The sequence below is a fragment of the Corylus avellana genome, chromosome ca6, assembly GCF_901000735.1.
Source record: "Corylus avellana chromosome ca6, CavTom2PMs-1.0".
Classification (NCBI taxonomy): domain Eukaryota; kingdom Viridiplantae; phylum Streptophyta; class Magnoliopsida; order Fagales; family Betulaceae; genus Corylus; species Corylus avellana.
In genome coordinates, this window is record NC_081546.1 from 7,661,538 (window position 1) to 7,678,411 (window position 16,874).

Sequence of the window (16,874 nt, forward strand, 5' to 3'; positions counted from 1 at the left end):
CAAGTGCACAAACTGTTTGTAGTTTAATGGATTATAAGTGCGAAGTCGAACCCACAGAAAATTGTATTTTTGAAAGAGCAATTTAAATCTAAACTAATTAAATCCTAACCTAGTTCCAAAAGGGTTTTGATTTTGATTTTGATTTTGAAAACTAAAAGACAAACATAAACTAATTAAAATAAAACAAAAGGTAAAGACTAAGGTTTAGGAATCCACACTCACCGAATCATAACAACATACTCCATGTTCATCAATATTTATCCGAAGTTCTCACAATTTAAATCTTATGTATGTTTTACTATGCTTCAAAGAATTAATCAAAACTATCACATGTATCTATTCATTGACCAAATCACAAAATGAATCCAAATTCAATTGAAACACCAGATGTATCTGTAGAACAAATCACAAAGAATATCCAATTTTTATGAGTTAAAAACCAAGCAATCAATCATTTGAAATTATCTCAAATCATCACATGTATCCTTGAATCACAAGAGATATCCCAGAATCACTCCACACATTGATTAGAAGTAAAACAATTCAAATGTAAACCTCAATAAAATCGGATAAATGAAGACTTACATGAAAGTATTGATGTTCTTCATCGGTGAGGCTTCATCCCCAACCTTAGTTGGGAATTAGCTCCACATAAAAATAAAACCTAAACTAAAGAAAAACTAAACTAAAAGAAAAGTTGTGGATTACATCTTGTCTCCAAAATTGTACCCCAAAACTAGTCTCTGGAATTGTGTATCTTTTCTTGAATGCAAAGAAGTCTACTTATAGGCTTAGGAAAGTCTTAGAAGCCCTATTAAACCTAGATAATTCGAAGGTCTGTCTCCCAGTCAAAATAGAAGTTTGAAATCAGAATAGGATTCGTCCAGATTTGTATCCTTTAATCGCGGGGCATTTTGGCATAGTAACCTTCCGAATTAGGAAAATCCTATTTCACAACTAATTGTATTATTTTGAGTTAGCTTTCCAGTGCCATTTGAATTGCTTCAATTCGATATTTGAGCGGAAGGTTATGATCAAAATACTTGGACATGTGCAGAATCTGAATTTGAATCCAATCCGAAATTTTATCCAATTTGAACTTTAATCAAATCTAATCTTTAATCCGATTTAACCCTTTCTTGGATTTGGTTAAACTTAACCACATCATCTAGGTCGTCTCAAAGTATGCTTTCTTCCAAACTTTGCATTTTTCCCTTTAAAGCTATAGTTTTTCTTTAATGACCTACAAAACACTAAAAACACAAAACTAACACAAAATATTAAATAACGACGTAGCTAAATGATTAACTAATGTAAATAAAGGGGTCCAAGTATGCAATATTTGGCACTTATCATATTTGCCTAACTATACTATCATTTTGATCTTGTACACTTGCGTGTAAAACGTAGCGAATATTCGCCTATTAATTTAAGTGGGTATTTGTCACAACATATATTCCTCAAAGTAAAGACATGGAGCAACTAATCAATAATAAAGACAAACCTGATAACAGTATGAAGAATCTTAATATAAAAGTTATGGTGGCAATCACACCACTCCTAAATCTCAGTGACAAACTTCCTAAAAGGGTAATAACAACATAAGTCTACCGACTTAATAAGTAAACCTTACAATTAGGTATGGCATGAGCTCATTATTAAGCAGAAATAAATATGCAGTTTTGATAAACATTTAAAAGAGGTGTTGTCCCCGTTAATACACCTTGAAAATATTGTTTGGTTTGATAAAAGGTGGTGTACTACTGACGGCAAGCGCTTAAGTATTTTAATGTATAAAAACTAATGCTTTATAGGTCATAACTCTCATGTATGATCTACCTGAGATATTACACCTTCTTAGCAGGGTTGGCGCTATCCCGAGGGACCTGTAATACAATGCCAGTGCCCCGACCATTGTATGCTACTGTCCACCACTAGTGACACAACCGAGTGCCCACACCACTAATGATGTCCATCCTGTAGTAACCAACCATTAGGAAATGGCTACGCCGGTCATGAAAACCATTGGATCCAAAGCCCAAACACACACACATCTGACCATGGAATGAAGTCTATATAGTAAGCCCTTGGCCATTATTCCGCACATACCGATGCCCATGTCATATGATGCATCTTATCAACTAGTTATTAAAGCAGTTACCAAGTGATTACAAAAATGTAGACATGCTCATATCAAACTCGTGGTCAATTAGCTGACATATCTCACGTTTTTAAGAAAAGTGTTCGTAAGTGTTTACTTACCTCATACTCTCACTTAAGTCCTCTGACATCACGAATCCCAGCTATAATGAAACACGACTCATCGTTATAAGTAGTACTAGAGAAATCTATGAGGGTCCATCTATCGAAAAAGGGGTGCTAAGACCTTGTACACATTTATAAGGCTAGGGGGCATACAAACCGGCCTCTAGTCGAGCGCTCGTTCCCTAGGGTGAGCGTTCGGCCAGTGACCTATGGATCGGCCAGAAACCCCTAAAATGTATTCTAGGCCTCTATCTAAGCTATGGGTTGGTACTCCTCTTCCTAGGCTCTAAAATAAACATGCTCATCATAGAAAACACTATACAAGAAATCAAAGCCTTTGAAAACATTTCTAAGAGATAGGTTCATTTTAAGCACCAAAACATATTACAAGCGTTCTTAATGGCTTCTTTTGAAAACACCTTTTGAAACAAGTCTTGTTAAAAAAAGAAATGGTGCAAAGGCTTGCCTTAGCACTAAAATGCTTAAAACACTAAGGCCTGGTTTGGTTCGCGAAATGTCTAGTCCATTGGGAAAGGATTAGCTACTACTAGGAATAGAAGAGTGTGGAATAGATTAGCTATTCCTATTCCTTTGTTTGGTTGTAACGCTGGAATAGACTAGCTAATCCTATTCCTTCGTTTGGTACAATGCAATATGTTGGTGAATGGAATCATATTGTGATCAAATTTCCTAAAATATCCTTATAATACAAATACAATTTATATTATTAAGGACTTTCATTTTTTTTTTAAACATAAACAACTTTACTATAATTTCTTTTCTTTTTTGTTTTTAATTATGTCAGGTATGTGGCCTTTTGTTTTTTTTTTTTGTTTTTTTTTATTGTTTTTTCAATTATGCTACAAAATTATTTATATAAAAAAAAATATAGTCGGAGAAAACATAATCAAACTCAATTTCGAAATCAAAAAAATATAGTTGGAGAATGTACAGAAAATCAAAAGAAAACAAAAAAAATATTATATATTTGTATTTTATAAAAACTTTGTAGATTCTGTTTCTCCGTCAAAGAAAAAGAAAGAGAGAAAAAACAGAGACGGAGAAACAGAATTAAAAAAAAAAAATGGTAAAGAGAAGGGAGGCAGTACAGAGAAAAAAAAAATTTGTTTGCACTTGCAGAAAAATTGTGCCAAAAGAATCAGAGAGAAAATAGAAAGAGATAGAAAAAGAGAGAACGAAATATAGAGACGGAGAAAAGAGAAGCGAAGATATATATATATATAGAGAGAGAGAGAGATAGAAGAATCAGAGAAAAAGAGAGAACGAAATTTAATCCCACAAGTGGGATTTTTTGTGGCAATTTACATAATTAATTTAATCCCACAGGGTTAGTGGCTTAGCTAACCCTGTGTGTATGGGATTAGTAGTCCCATGGGAATAGACTATTCCCAGGAATAGAGTGTTACCAAACAAAGGACTAGCTATACCTAATGTTAGCTAGTCCAATCCAAGGGTCTATTCCGCAAACCAAATGGGGCCTAAATGTGTCGGGTTAGCATTGGCTTATGTAATTTTATACCCATGCCTTGACACGACTCAAACCTAACACGTTAACACAAATTTCCGCCCCTACTCTTATTGGATCAAAATAGAGACAAATAATATTTGAAGTCATAACAAAGCTAACAATATACTCAAGTACGGTTGATTCATTCAAGCTTATTTTGATATAAACCAACAATCTGTGAGGATTCAATTATAGTCTAAAATCAAGTCTTTCTTGACTTCAAATTCCAAATAGTGAAAATACATTCTAACCTTTGAACCCTAAAATAATTATGGTAATGCAGAACATTAAATTATTGGAGTGGCTCACCTCCAAGTTGAGTTAGCTTCAACTTCTTTCTATTTGTAGTTTAAATCTTGTTAAATGAAATTTAAGCTAGAGCGAGAATGTCATTTGAGTGGGAGAAGACGATGCAGTTAGAGTTTCAAATGGCGACATGCTGAGACAAAGTGAAGGTTAATGATAGCTATAATCTATGGCGGTCAACGGTGGGAACAGTGCTAGTGACGACGACTACTATGGTGGTGGGAATTAGGCGTCAAGAAGGAGAAAAAATGGTGTGGTTGATAAGATTTAGTATCAATAGACTAAACTGTTCTCCACTATTTTAATTAGCAGCTGGCTTGACAAAATGTAAACCACAAATTGGATGGAATTGACGGTAACTCAACTGGCTTCCTTTAACTTTTTTAATTTTTCTACTCGTCATAATCGAAAGTAACAATGATTTAACAAATTTCCAACGAACCAAATTAGATATGTTTGTAATTTCAACCATTCACATTCTCTTCTCTAGCTTATTTAAGTCAACGTTGTCAAAAAAAAAAACAAATGTGTAAACTATAAAGGGTTCCCATTAATGGACCTCCCGACCTCCAATAAAAATAAATAAATACAAGTACAAGATCGGTAGCTTCATTCTATGAAGTTCCAATGATGAGTTATTTGTTGTCTAAATTTTCAGTAATTTAAACAATTATCGTGAAAAGATATGTTATTTAACATTTTCTTAGCATAAAAATAAAATTAATAAAGATAAACTGGGCATGCCATGTCAGCTGGAAATGCAAAAAAAAAAAAAAAAAAATTTCAATTTCACCTCTTGAATTTTCAATTTGATGCAATGTACTTTCTCCATTCGATTTTAAACGTTAAAAGTGATAAAATGACCTTTATATTACTGGATTTTTTATAAAATTTTAAATTTACCCTTAATATTAATTTTATTTTAAAAAAAAAAAAAAAAAATCAAAGAGTAATTTAGTCTTTTTAGTCATTTCGGCTGAATTTGACGAAGGGAGATCAATTGAATCAAATTGAAAGTTTAGGGGGTTAAATTGAGAGTTTTTGAAATTTGGGGTTTCTAAAAACGCGTAGTAGTTCAGGAGTTTAAAGTTAAGTTTCTAAAAAAAAAAAAAAAAAATCTCATAATATAATAATGAGAATGTTATAGTGCAATAATTAAAAATATCATTTTTAACCCATAAAAGTTTTAGGTGGCAAGAGGCTACAAGCCCCATCCGTAGTTGCTATGGCCCCACCCTCTGATCGGGCCTGTGGCCTCTTGCCACCTAAGACTTTTATGGGCAAAAAATGGTCTTTTTATTTTTAGCATATAATATTGAGAAATGCTTGGCTTCATTAAAAAGTTCATCTTTTGGCTATTTTAATCTTAGGTGGCATGACCCATTTTCCAAAAATCTATTAATTTATTATTTAAAATCTATTAATTTTAAAATGAGTCATGCCATGTAGGATTAAAATGGCCAAAAATGACATTTTTAATAAAGCCAAGCATTTTTCTATAATATTATTCAACAGCTAGCCAGCTGATTTCACAACGTGTAACGACTTCAAAGAGGAAGGCCAAATAAAGTTTGTCATGAGCTCGGCTGCTGGATTGTAGGATTGTTTTGCAAGGAAGCAACCTAGCTATAAAGATCACTCCAATCACTATCGATCGAACTCCATTTGACTTGGATTCTTCTCCGTTGTGAAGGGGTTGGTCCAAGCACGAGATCCCCTCCGTCCCTGCACCCAATTTCACACAATCAAAGCTTACGAGAGAGAGAGTGTAAAAGTCTCCCCCAAGTCATCCTTGGCATGCCCCACTCTCTCCTTCTATTCACCTCCATGAGTTTAATTTTGGCTATGCGGCACTTCTACTTAGAATTACCTTTGAAACTTCCTGCTCTTTCACAGGAAGCTCACGATGAAGCCCCCTCGCTCGCGGGAGCCATGGAGGTTTTTTATATGTATGCCGTAAACATTCTGTTTGATAATTCAAAAGAAAAAAACAACAACATAGCAAATGCTTTCAAGCTTTTTTCGACACTACTACCACTCAGAAATGGCTGCTGGCAACAATTATAGAGTACCCTTGGATTTTCATGAGAGAGATCAGTTTGCCGACCACTCCATTTTGGAGCTTCCGGCCGATCAGTACTTGATGTTCGATGACTGCTGGGTGGAGGAGGATCCGCCGTCTGATGCTTCTGGGTCTGTTCAGAATCCTGTTTATCAAGCAAATGAAGTCGTCGAGTCTGGTGGGAGTCGCAGCAGCCACCCTGATGGGTCTAGTAGAAGTAAGCAAAATCATTCATAACCAATATTTCTTTTCTTCTTCTTCTTGTTTTTTTTGTTCTTCCCATGAATGAATTTTTTATACAAAACCCACCAATTATGCAGAAAACACTGTACACTCATCTCTAAGCACTTTACAAGAATCAACCAGCAAATCTTTTCTTGTATATGCCCCCAGCCACCACAAACTTCTTCATACCCTCCAATAGCCCATGATCTAACTTAATTCCCATTTGACTTGCAAAACTATTTTCTCTTCTCTAAGAATCTGATATTTGTCATGCCTAGCTAATATTGTTTCTTTGCTTCCAAACAATTTAAACATTAATATTACTCTCTAGTCATTGAATAGCATCTCTCTCTCTCTCTCTCTGTGTCTGAATGTTTAAATCTTGCAGCGAGAGAGCGTGAGAATGACAACGAGAGAAGGGAAGTGAGAGAAAGAGTTGCGTTTAGAACAATATCAGAGGTTGAAGTTCTGGACGACGGGTTCAAGTGGAGGAAGTATGGGAAGAAAATGGTCAAGAACAGCCCAAATCCCAGGTAATTAATATATAGCTACAATATTAACAAAATTCATGATTTTATAATTCCAAAAATGTATATATATACCATAACGACCATATTATATATATATATACATGTGATTACAGAAACTACTACAGATGTTCCGTTGACGGATGCCCTGTGAAGAAAAGAGTTGAGAGAGATAACGAGGATCCAAGGTGTGTGATTACAACATACGAAGGCGTCCATAACCACCAGAGTTCTTTCTAGTTCTTCTTCTTCATCGTGAGTGCAGCGCACTAGAGCCTGCTGCTGCTGCACACTGTAATGTACTACATGGTACAACAACTCCGGTACTAGATTTAGTAGACAAGTAATGCTATTATTTTACGTCTATTTCGCGACGTTGACGTGATACTTTCGATCGATTTCTAGACTAATTCTTCTTAAAAGAAAATGCCAAGAATCGATTGAGATTGTTATATCAATATTGTATGGTGATGATTGTAAAATAATTAAGAGCATGATTTCTAACGTTATATAGTATCCTTGCGATCCTTGTAGTTATAAGGTGTTTTGTCAATGTCAGGACAAGTGATGTGGACATGGTTTGTACCATGATCTTCTGCTCATGTACATTGAAGATAATAAATTATTATATGCAGAGTTTCTACTTATATAGTCTCAATTTCTTTTTCTAAACCTAAAAATACATATATCTATTTATTTATTTAATTTGAACCGACATTAGCTTAAATTCAGTTAAAGCGAGTAGACCCAATCAAATTGGTGCTGCTATATTAATTACAAGGCATTTGTTTTCTTTTCTTTTGTTAAGCATGAAGAAAATTGGATCAAACTATCCTCTTAGCTAGGTTTCTAGAATTTCTAGCTAGAAAATTCTATTATTTGGAAAATTAGATTTGTTCAAATCCTAATTATTCTTGTTTTTAAATTAAACGTTCAGCTATTTATTACATCTACAATTTCTAGATATGGTAAAATAAAAAAATAAAAAACTTAATTATCATGTTCATCCAAAGATAAATACATCAAAGATTTTAATTTTTCACTTGATATATATGATACTATATATGATTCATCCCAAATATTGTGTGACTAAGGAGAATTGAGCCTACTGCATGTCCATGGATTACATTTACAAGGTTTAAGCCAAGATAACTAATTAAAAAAAGGAAAATCATTTTTCTCGGTCTTTTATTAATTAATTTCAATATAAAAAAAATGTTTCCCTTAAAAGTTTCTTGACTCCTATATAAAGAGCAGATGCGGAAAAAACCCGGCAAGCGGAGATACAAATTTATTATATTATACAAGTAACGCTATATATACTCTATTTTTTTACTCTTACTTTTTCACCCTTATAAATTAAAATTACCTGTAAATGTAAAAAAGTAAATATTAAGGTCAGTAGATATTTTGTTTGCGAGATATTTTTGTGTATGTTTTGGTCGGAGGGTAGGTTAGTTAATCGGACGGCCGCTGTTTTTTTGGTTCGATTATAATAAAAACTAGCTTCGATGATAACGACGTCCAAACCTGGATCACCTGAGTCTTAACAGCTACGTTTGGCAAGGGGAGGTTTAGCACCGTAGCTGGAACGGCACTGTTCTAGCTACAGTGCGGAGCTGATATTTGGTCAATTTTTTTATTTTATTTTATTTTATTTTTTTTATATTTTGCTTTAAAAAAAAATAATAAAAAAAAAATAAAAAAGCTGACCAAATATTAGCTCCGCACTGTTCCAGCTACGATGCTGGACCTCCTCTTGCCAAACGTAGCTAACAGATCCTATATCCAATCGGAGAATTTAAAAGTCAAATCAACTATTCTTAACATTACTCGGGAATTACAGCCTGCCACAAAGATAAGACTACGTGGGGTTGAAATCACAGAGCCAGAGAGAGAGAGAGAGAGCGATGGTTGGGCTTATGCAGGTACCCTACGACGCCACAGTGAGGCTGATGCTATCTACACTGGAGCGCAATTTGCTACCAGACGCTGTGATACGGAAGCTCACACGGCTGCTGCTGGCCGGCCGGCTTCGCTCCGGTTACAAGCCGTCTTCCGAACTCCAGCTGTCCGACCTCCTCCAATTCGTACTTTGTAATCCTCTCTCTTTCTCCGTCAGGCTCTAAATCAGCCTTTTTGTTTACTGTTTTTGGGCTGTTGAATTTGCAAGTTAAAACTTTCCTAATTCTGCTTGCAGCTCTAAGGGAGATGCCCATAGCCATCAAGACTGACGAGCCGAAGGCTCAACATTACGAGCTTCCAACCTCTTTCTTCAAGCTCGTCCTTGGAAAGAATCTTAAATACAGGTAACTTCCTTCGCCGAAATCCGGAATTCATCATTTGGATAACAATTACCTGGATCTTGAGTTTTACTGTGTGGGTTTTGTAATTGAAGATTGTTAATTTCATGGGTATTCAAAATATATAACATATTTATTGAAGGATTTTTTTAGTCAAAAGCTCTTGATTCTACTTTTGCAGTGTATAAAGCTGATGGGGTCTTTGTGCAGTTGTTGTTACTTCTCTGACAAGTCTAATACCCTAGAGGACGCTGAAGTAGCAATGTTGGAGCTTTACTGTGAGAGGTCACAGTTAAAAGATGGTCACTCTGTTCTTGATATTGGATGTGGCTGGGGGTCACTCTCTTTATACATTGCACAGAAGTATAGTAACTGCAAGGTTACAGGGATTTGCAATTCAACAACCCAGAAAGCACATATTGATCAGCAGTGTAGGTATGCTACTCTACCCATTTGCCTTATGATTATGTTAAAGAGAGAAAGAAAGAAAGAAAGAAAGAAAGACGATAAGAATATAGAAAAAGACTACTATCTATGAATCAATTAAAACTGATTGTGTTGGACAGATATAATAGGAAAATAGCATCAGGGAAATTATAACATGATTAATAGTAGATCATCAGGATATTAACATATATGTGACATAAACCAATGAGACAAGATATCCTGAGAATTCTGACAAATTCAGATGCTTACTTTAATTGCTGTGTTTAGACTAGGTTGATTTATATGGTATTTTTTATTATGATTAGTTGGCAAACTACATGCTATAGTAATTATCTAAACCGCTCCTCTGACTATTTTCTGTAGGGATCTTCAGCTGCAGAATGTAGAGATCGTTGTTTCAGATATTAGCACATTCGAAATGGAAGCATCCTATGATCGATTATTTTCAATCGAAATGTTTGAGGTCAGTTCGTTTTAAAGCCATGCCATAGACATGATGTTTACTGTTAAGAAATGGTTCAAGATTTAGCTTTGCTCTTTGACACAGCATATGAAGAACTATAAGGATCTTCTAAAGAAGATATCCAAGTGGATGAAACAGGATAGCCTTCTCTTTGTTCACCATTTCTGCCACAAAGCATTTGCCTACCACTTTGAGGTAAGTTGATTTTATTTGTAGGACTTTAGACAGCAATTGGACTACATTGCCACTTCTAGTTTTGGCATTGCTTAAGATACCAGTATGTAACGGTTAATGATACTCTCTGGCTACTTTTTGGGTAGGACATAAATGATGATGACTGGATTACTAGATTCTTCTTTACTGGAGGTACAATGCCTTCAGCAAATCTGCTTCTATATTTTCAGGTGAGCTCTGTATACTTCGTCCCTCAAACTTGTGAATATTTTTCCTGTATTCTCATTTCCCTGTCTTCAGAAAGGCCCATAAATTGTACTATAGTTTATGACTCAATAGATCTAAGGCTATTACATAAGGTCAATAGGGCAGTTACATGATCATATTAAAACCAAAAGATAAGTTAAGAGTTAGTTTCACTTGTGAATGGCTTCTTGGCAATGGTTTATATGCAGGATGATGTTTCAGTTGTTAATCATTGGCTTGTGAATGGGAAGCATTACGCACAGACAAGGTAAGGGCGAACATTCAGTAATTCTAACTCTGCTATTGATGTGTTATGATAGCGAGGGTGCTTCGTTAAGAATCATTAAGCACTTCGATCCATTTGATAATGGTTTTGAAAAGTGTCTTTTGATTTTAATTTAAAAAAGTGTTTTGATGTGATATAAAAGTGAGAAGTCTTTTTTTAGAAGGGTCCACATTTGGAAGTGTCTTGTGTTTTGAATTATTTGTTAAATTGTTTTGAGAAAAAAATGCTTTTTTGGTTTTGAAAAGAAAAGTGTATTTAAAACCCTTACCAAACAAGGCCCAGCAGAAAATTTGAGCTCTAATATCAATCGCTCCCCTACTGATTTCTATAGCTGTTAATCCCAATACCCTAAGAAAAAAAAATGAGTACACTTTATTTTGCAGTGAAGAGTGGCTGAAAAGAATGGACCAGAAGTCTGCTTCCATCAAGCCAATTATGGAGTCAACCTACGGCAAGGATTCTGCTGTCAAGTGGACTGTCTACTGGAGAACATTCTTCATTGCTGTCGCAGAACTCTTTAATTACAATGATGGAGAAGAATGGATGGTTGCACATTTCTTATTCAAAAAGAAATAAAAAGCAAAAGCCAAAGCCAAAGCTTCTTCCCAATGAGGCTGCATACAATTACTGCCATAATATTGGCAGCTGTTTCATGTGTGAATGCATTTTAGCTAGTGCGCAAGTTTGGCGTCCGAAGGAATAAAAAATGTAGCCACTCATATTATTCTAATTAACAATTAAGTTGTTGTAAGTGGAAACCAATTTACTAAGTTCTGCATAACAAGGATGTTTCAAACCACAACATTGAACTTTTTTTTTTCTTTCCATGAGCCACAACATTAAACAACTCAATGTCGAATGAAGGGCCTCATTAACAAATACAAACGAGTTCTCTATAGCAGAAACCAATGGTCCTCATATTGATTTGCCTTGACAATCACCCTTGATAAACCCTAGATTCCAACTCTTCTTTCATCTCTACAACAACCATAAGCTTGTTGATTTGCCTGGACAAAAATAAATATCACTACTATTAGCAGTTGAGTATTATTGCAGTTTGAATATATGCATGAATTAATAAATTATAATCTTAAGAAACAAAAAATGCTCTCGAGTTGGTGATGTTCTCAGATATAAGCACATGAGAAAGTGTTCACACTTTGTTTAAATGGAGTTAATGTGATAATATCCTCTGCTAGACAGTAGATTATAACCAGAGTGCACAAGTTTTGCAACACAACTTGAGGGCTTTTCCTAAGGGGAACACTGACATGGAGCTCCAATTGGGTCATAAAAGATGACAAATGACAAAAGGCACAAGAAGTGAAGCAAAAGAGTAATGATATAAGGAGGACTACTCCTTAAAGTCCTCCTAATTGTGATGTAGCATTTAAAATCACCAATAGATTAAAATTTAATAATGATCATCTCAAATTCAATGATGAATTTTAAAGCCACGTCATATTTGAAAGGACTCTAGTCCTCTTTATATCATTACTCGAAGCAGAAATGCTACTTCAAGTGTATAAAACCGCAGTGGGAAAGACACCCATTGAGCCTACAACTAGAATTTAAAATCCTACAGAAGCAACGCTGGCATCTGCTAACACAACTAGAAGTTGCAATTTTCTGAACTAGCTAAGCATGGCCTATTTTGATATAATATGTATTATGCTCAAGCGTATACATGTTGGATTCAGCGGCTCAAACTACACCAATCTAAAGGCTAAGTTTCAAAAAATTTGGCTGAATAGTGATTTAACCTCTATCATGTGAAGAGATCCTATACACTGGACACCACACATGAACCAAATTCATCAGAAGAAGTTGATTAAAATCTTTGAAAGAAGTGCAGAAGTGCATGACAGGATAAGGGTTGGAATGAAGTCCAATTAAAATTTATCCTAGAAAGTACAATTAGCAGATACCTTTCTAGTAAACCATGAAAGGAAATTCTATTGCCATCTACAGTTGCAGCCCCCACTTCTTGATGGTTAGAATCGAAGGGGTCTCCCATCATTCATCAAGTACCACATATCCAACCAAAAGCTAGTTCCTCAACATTAGCTATAAATTGTATGCCACAAGCATATGCATCATAAGAAGAGGTCTAATAAATAGTATGATGCACCAAAAGCTAGGATTATCAAAGATGAGGTTTTTTCAATGAAACACAAGGATGTTGGTGATAATGATAATACCTTTAATGTAAGATCCAGTTGGTCCTCTGGGGCACCCTAGAAAAGCAGGCTCTGCATTGCTACAACCCACTACAGTCAGGAATATATCACAGAAAGCAAAACCCCAAAGGAAAACCGAAATCAAGTGAAATAAGAGGGCATCAAGCACCCACAAAGGATTTATATAATAATGCATGCGCTAAAGATGAAATCATAGTGCCTGTTTTTGTTGTACGCATGACATAAAATCATTGTTCCAGGTAATAACATTGTTTTCTGATACTTCAAATCTCTTATCCATACTTCTGACCCTTTAAAATCCTTTTACCATCCACCTCAATTACCACTATTTCCCGGTCCCTCATTCTTCTTCAATACCAGGTAAACAAAGTATATGCCATTGAAACACAAATTTTATAGTTAAAGAACTCTTTGCAGTCCATTTGATCAAATACACTTGAAAGAAACCAAATCTCCGAGTGCCAAAGTGCTAACCAGTATACACAACTAAAGCAACAATGTAATCCATAATATATTTTCATTTGGATGAATAGGTAAATCGATCTCCCAATAATTACCTTTGCTTTTGTTATTCTCCGAGTGTAATGAAAGTAAGAACTTATATTACTGACGAACGCCAGAAGCTGCACCATCAACTGGGTTTCCGGATTCATCTTGAATGGTTGGATCGAGAACAGCCTCGGCTTCCAAGAATCGACTCAGATGCTTATCATCCAAATGTTCCTGGCAACAAAATCGTTGAAGAGAGGAAGAGAATTGCATATTCAGATGAATATAGAACCATTAAAATTTGTGCCTTCAGTATTATTAAGAGCTAGAAACACCAAAGTTTATAGATTTTTACATAAAATGGGAAATTTTTATAGAAAAAGGACAATGGTGTTTAGAAGAAGAAGAATCAAGGAACATACAGAAAGGCAAGCTCTGTATTTTTGCCACTCTGAAACACATTCCACTTTCTCCCACTGCCCCTTCACGAACTTCTCTGAATACCATCTGTACATAGAATTTTGTTGAAGAAAAAACTTGCTTAGAAAGAGAGGCTTAAGAAGGGTCTAAGCGGAATCAGTTAAAAAAAAAAAGAAAAAACCCTTTTACCCTGGAGACCCAAAACTCAGAAAACAAAAACGGAAAGTTTTGGTACCTGTTGAAGCAGTTGTTGTAGGCAGCTCGGAGATGGGCACAAGGGGACGTTGACGAATCTCTCTTAAGCCCCATTCTGGGAGCCTTCTGTTTACAATTGCATTTTCTGGGAACCTTCTGTTTTCAACTATTTCTGTGTTTCTGATCACACCAAGACGGATTTTGTCCAATCGGAAGAAAAGGGAGATTGCTGCCGAAACTTGTCGCCTGTGCGCTACAGTTTTCCAGATGTAGGGTTTTCCTGTCCAACGTTTCGTTCCGTACCGAAACGCATGAGGAAGAGTTCTGTATATCAGGCACCGGAATTGTTTGGAACTTTAGTAGTAATTTTTGGGTGCAAAGGATCGGTGGCTGTCGGATTGTAGTCGTTTTAAGAAATGATAATAAGATTATAGGTTAATTATAATTTACACATATAATTTAACGGATTAAACCTTTCGATGTTAATACACTAATTTGGTCGGCCTTAAATATTGCTTGTCATGTTCAAATTGTGTCGAGATATCAGTATAAAATATAGGTAATTTCTACCATAACCTATTTATTTAAATTGATCAGATTTTTCAACTTTAACTCACTAATTTTGTGTCGAATTTGAGATCCATGTAAAAAATTGTTGGTTCAAGTAATTTTGTGCCAAGTAATTATTGGTTTCCTAACTTTTTTTTTTTTTTTTTAAGCAAAAAATGCAAGGTTGGAAAAATCAATTATGACTATTTTATCTGGGTATAACCATAATAGCACCTACCTGTTGAGAACTGCACAGAAAAAGCCTACACGGTAAAAATTGTAAACTTTTTTCTCAAGTTCAACTGAGCCATGACCTGACCTAACTCCACTAGAGCATCAATAAGAATTCAAAACTTTTCTTTTTATTTGATTTAGATAGAAGTAGTAGGGCTATAAAAAAAAAAAAAAAAAAACCAAAATTGTTGAGGAACATATTAAATATAAATTTAGACATTTGTATAAGCTCTGTTTCACTTGTATAATACTCCTAGGAGTTGGCCCTTCGGAATGGGATGTTATCCATGGGCCCCCGATTTGTCTACTAAATCTACAACTATGTTTCTTTCAAAACTCGATCTTTTATTGAGAGCCTTTGCTCAACAAGAAAAGGATTCATCCCATTTTAAAAAATATTTATTTTATTGTCAAAATTCAAAATTGGTATATTTAATCGTGTGTATGAAATTAATATTAACACGTTTTTTAAAAAATAAAAAATTTAAATAATACTATATACCACACACATTTTACGCATATCTATAAAGTTGATGTGACAGAGTTTAATAGCTATCAGTATTGATTAATATTTTTCACGGCAGCTATTAGTAGTTGTTTATTTTATCAATATGATATTTCTATTTTATATTTTGATATTCTTTGAAATATCAGTAAATGTAGCCTATATCTTGTCCAATATATTTCATTCTTACTGGGAGAAATTACATACTCTCTCTTGAGATTTTTATAAAATTATGTTGCGTTCTTCATTTGTTTTGAATTATACATTAAATTAAATATGTTACACGCTAATTCATCCTTAAGGCATTAACATTCATCAAATTAATGAACTAACAAAAGCATTTGCTGATGTGAAAATATTAATTAGAAGAGTAATAAATAAACTATATTTTTATTCTACAACCTATCTCACAATGCTTATGTAACAATCCTAACCATTTTTTTTTTTTTTAGGAGGTTGGAAGAATGGAAAATGACCTTCTTGAAGACTATTTGGTTGTCTACATTGAGAATGAAATTTCTGAAAAAATAATACCAATATGTTGGGAGATAAAGCGGTTATGAAGCAAAATCAATATAGAGCAAAATGTTCCATCATACAATACCAAAAATACAAATGGAAAACCCTATAGTTCCAACACTATCTATGACATACCTAATAGCCTTTAGGGCCTTTACAAAACAACACCTTATAAATGTTATCATCATAATCAGTATATAGATCTGTAGTATAAACTGCCGAATCACGTCTCTGGTTGTTGTCTCTTTTATCAATGACAATTATTCTATAAATCTAATAACTCATCCGCCATCATTCAATAGTTTGCTCACAGAAAAGATCTAGAAGAAAATAAAAGGCCTATCGGAAACTATTTCACTATTCTTAAGCAAAACCTAAAAAAACAACAAATTCAATAAAGCGCTAAAAATATATTTTTATATTTTATTTTAAAATTATATCTGACACCTTAAAAAAAAAAAAAAAAAAAAAAAAAAAAAAAACTAACTTCCTCACTGCTTTCTCTGATATCTGGCAGATACAAAATCAGCCCTGAACATGACATTTGATCCTTTTTCAATTAGAAGAATCGAATATGTACGTGAATGGCACCAACGATTTTTGAAAAAGATAATGCAATATTTGCATTTATTACAAAGACGATGGTCATAACCGCACGTGTGTTCTCCAACAAAAGGAATTTTTACTATGCGTCAAAACATGGTACGAGGAACATCCTTCTCATAGGCTTTAAATCATCACTTTAATAAAGTGAGGCCCAATAAACAAAGTTTGCTCTGTTTCGCCATGGATCGGAAAAATAGAGTATAACCGTATTGTAACATATTTAATTGATATGAGAAAAAAAGTAAGAATATTTTGTAGAAAAAAAGTAAAAAATTTTGTTTTATAGTGATTTTTTTTATTTAAATAATAATAAAAAGTGATTGA

At 34.3% G+C, this 16,874-nt stretch overlaps 2 protein-coding genes and 1 long non-coding RNA gene across 3 annotated transcripts; 2 read left to right on the forward strand and 1 right to left on the reverse strand.

Moving 5' to 3' along the window:
- Nucleotides 1-5,994: 5,994 nt before the first annotated feature.
- On the forward strand, nt 5,995-7,530 carry LOC132185701 (probable WRKY transcription factor 50). The gene is made up of 3 exons (XM_059599476.1): nt 5,995-6,378; nt 6,775-6,919; nt 7,030-7,530. The coding sequence occupies exons 1-3, from the start codon at nt 6,105-6,107 to the stop codon at nt 7,151-7,153; spliced, it is 543 nt and encodes a 180-aa protein (XP_059455459.1). The 5' UTR covers nt 5,995-6,104; the 3' UTR covers nt 7,154-7,530.
- A 1,192-nt stretch (nt 7,531-8,722) lies between these two features.
- Nucleotides 8,723-11,602, forward strand: LOC132183749 ((S)-coclaurine N-methyltransferase-like). The gene is made up of 8 exons (XM_059597157.1): nt 8,723-9,010; nt 9,114-9,222; nt 9,427-9,651; nt 10,027-10,126; nt 10,211-10,321; nt 10,447-10,530; nt 10,756-10,814; nt 11,216-11,602. Exons 1-8 carry the CDS (start codon nt 8,824-8,826, stop codon nt 11,406-11,408), a joined length of 1,068 nt encoding a protein of 355 aa, XP_059453140.1. The 5' UTR covers nt 8,723-8,823; the 3' UTR covers nt 11,409-11,602.
- On the reverse strand, nt 11,533-13,631 carry LOC132183750 (uncharacterized). Its single transcript, XR_009440512.1, has 4 exons — nt 13,591-13,631; nt 13,034-13,092; nt 12,761-12,899; nt 11,533-11,839 (listed from the first exon to the last, which is right to left on the reverse strand). It is a non-coding gene; the product is annotated as an uncharacterized LOC132183750 (long non-coding RNA).
- Between the last annotated feature and the right edge of the window lie 3,243 nt (nt 13,632-16,874).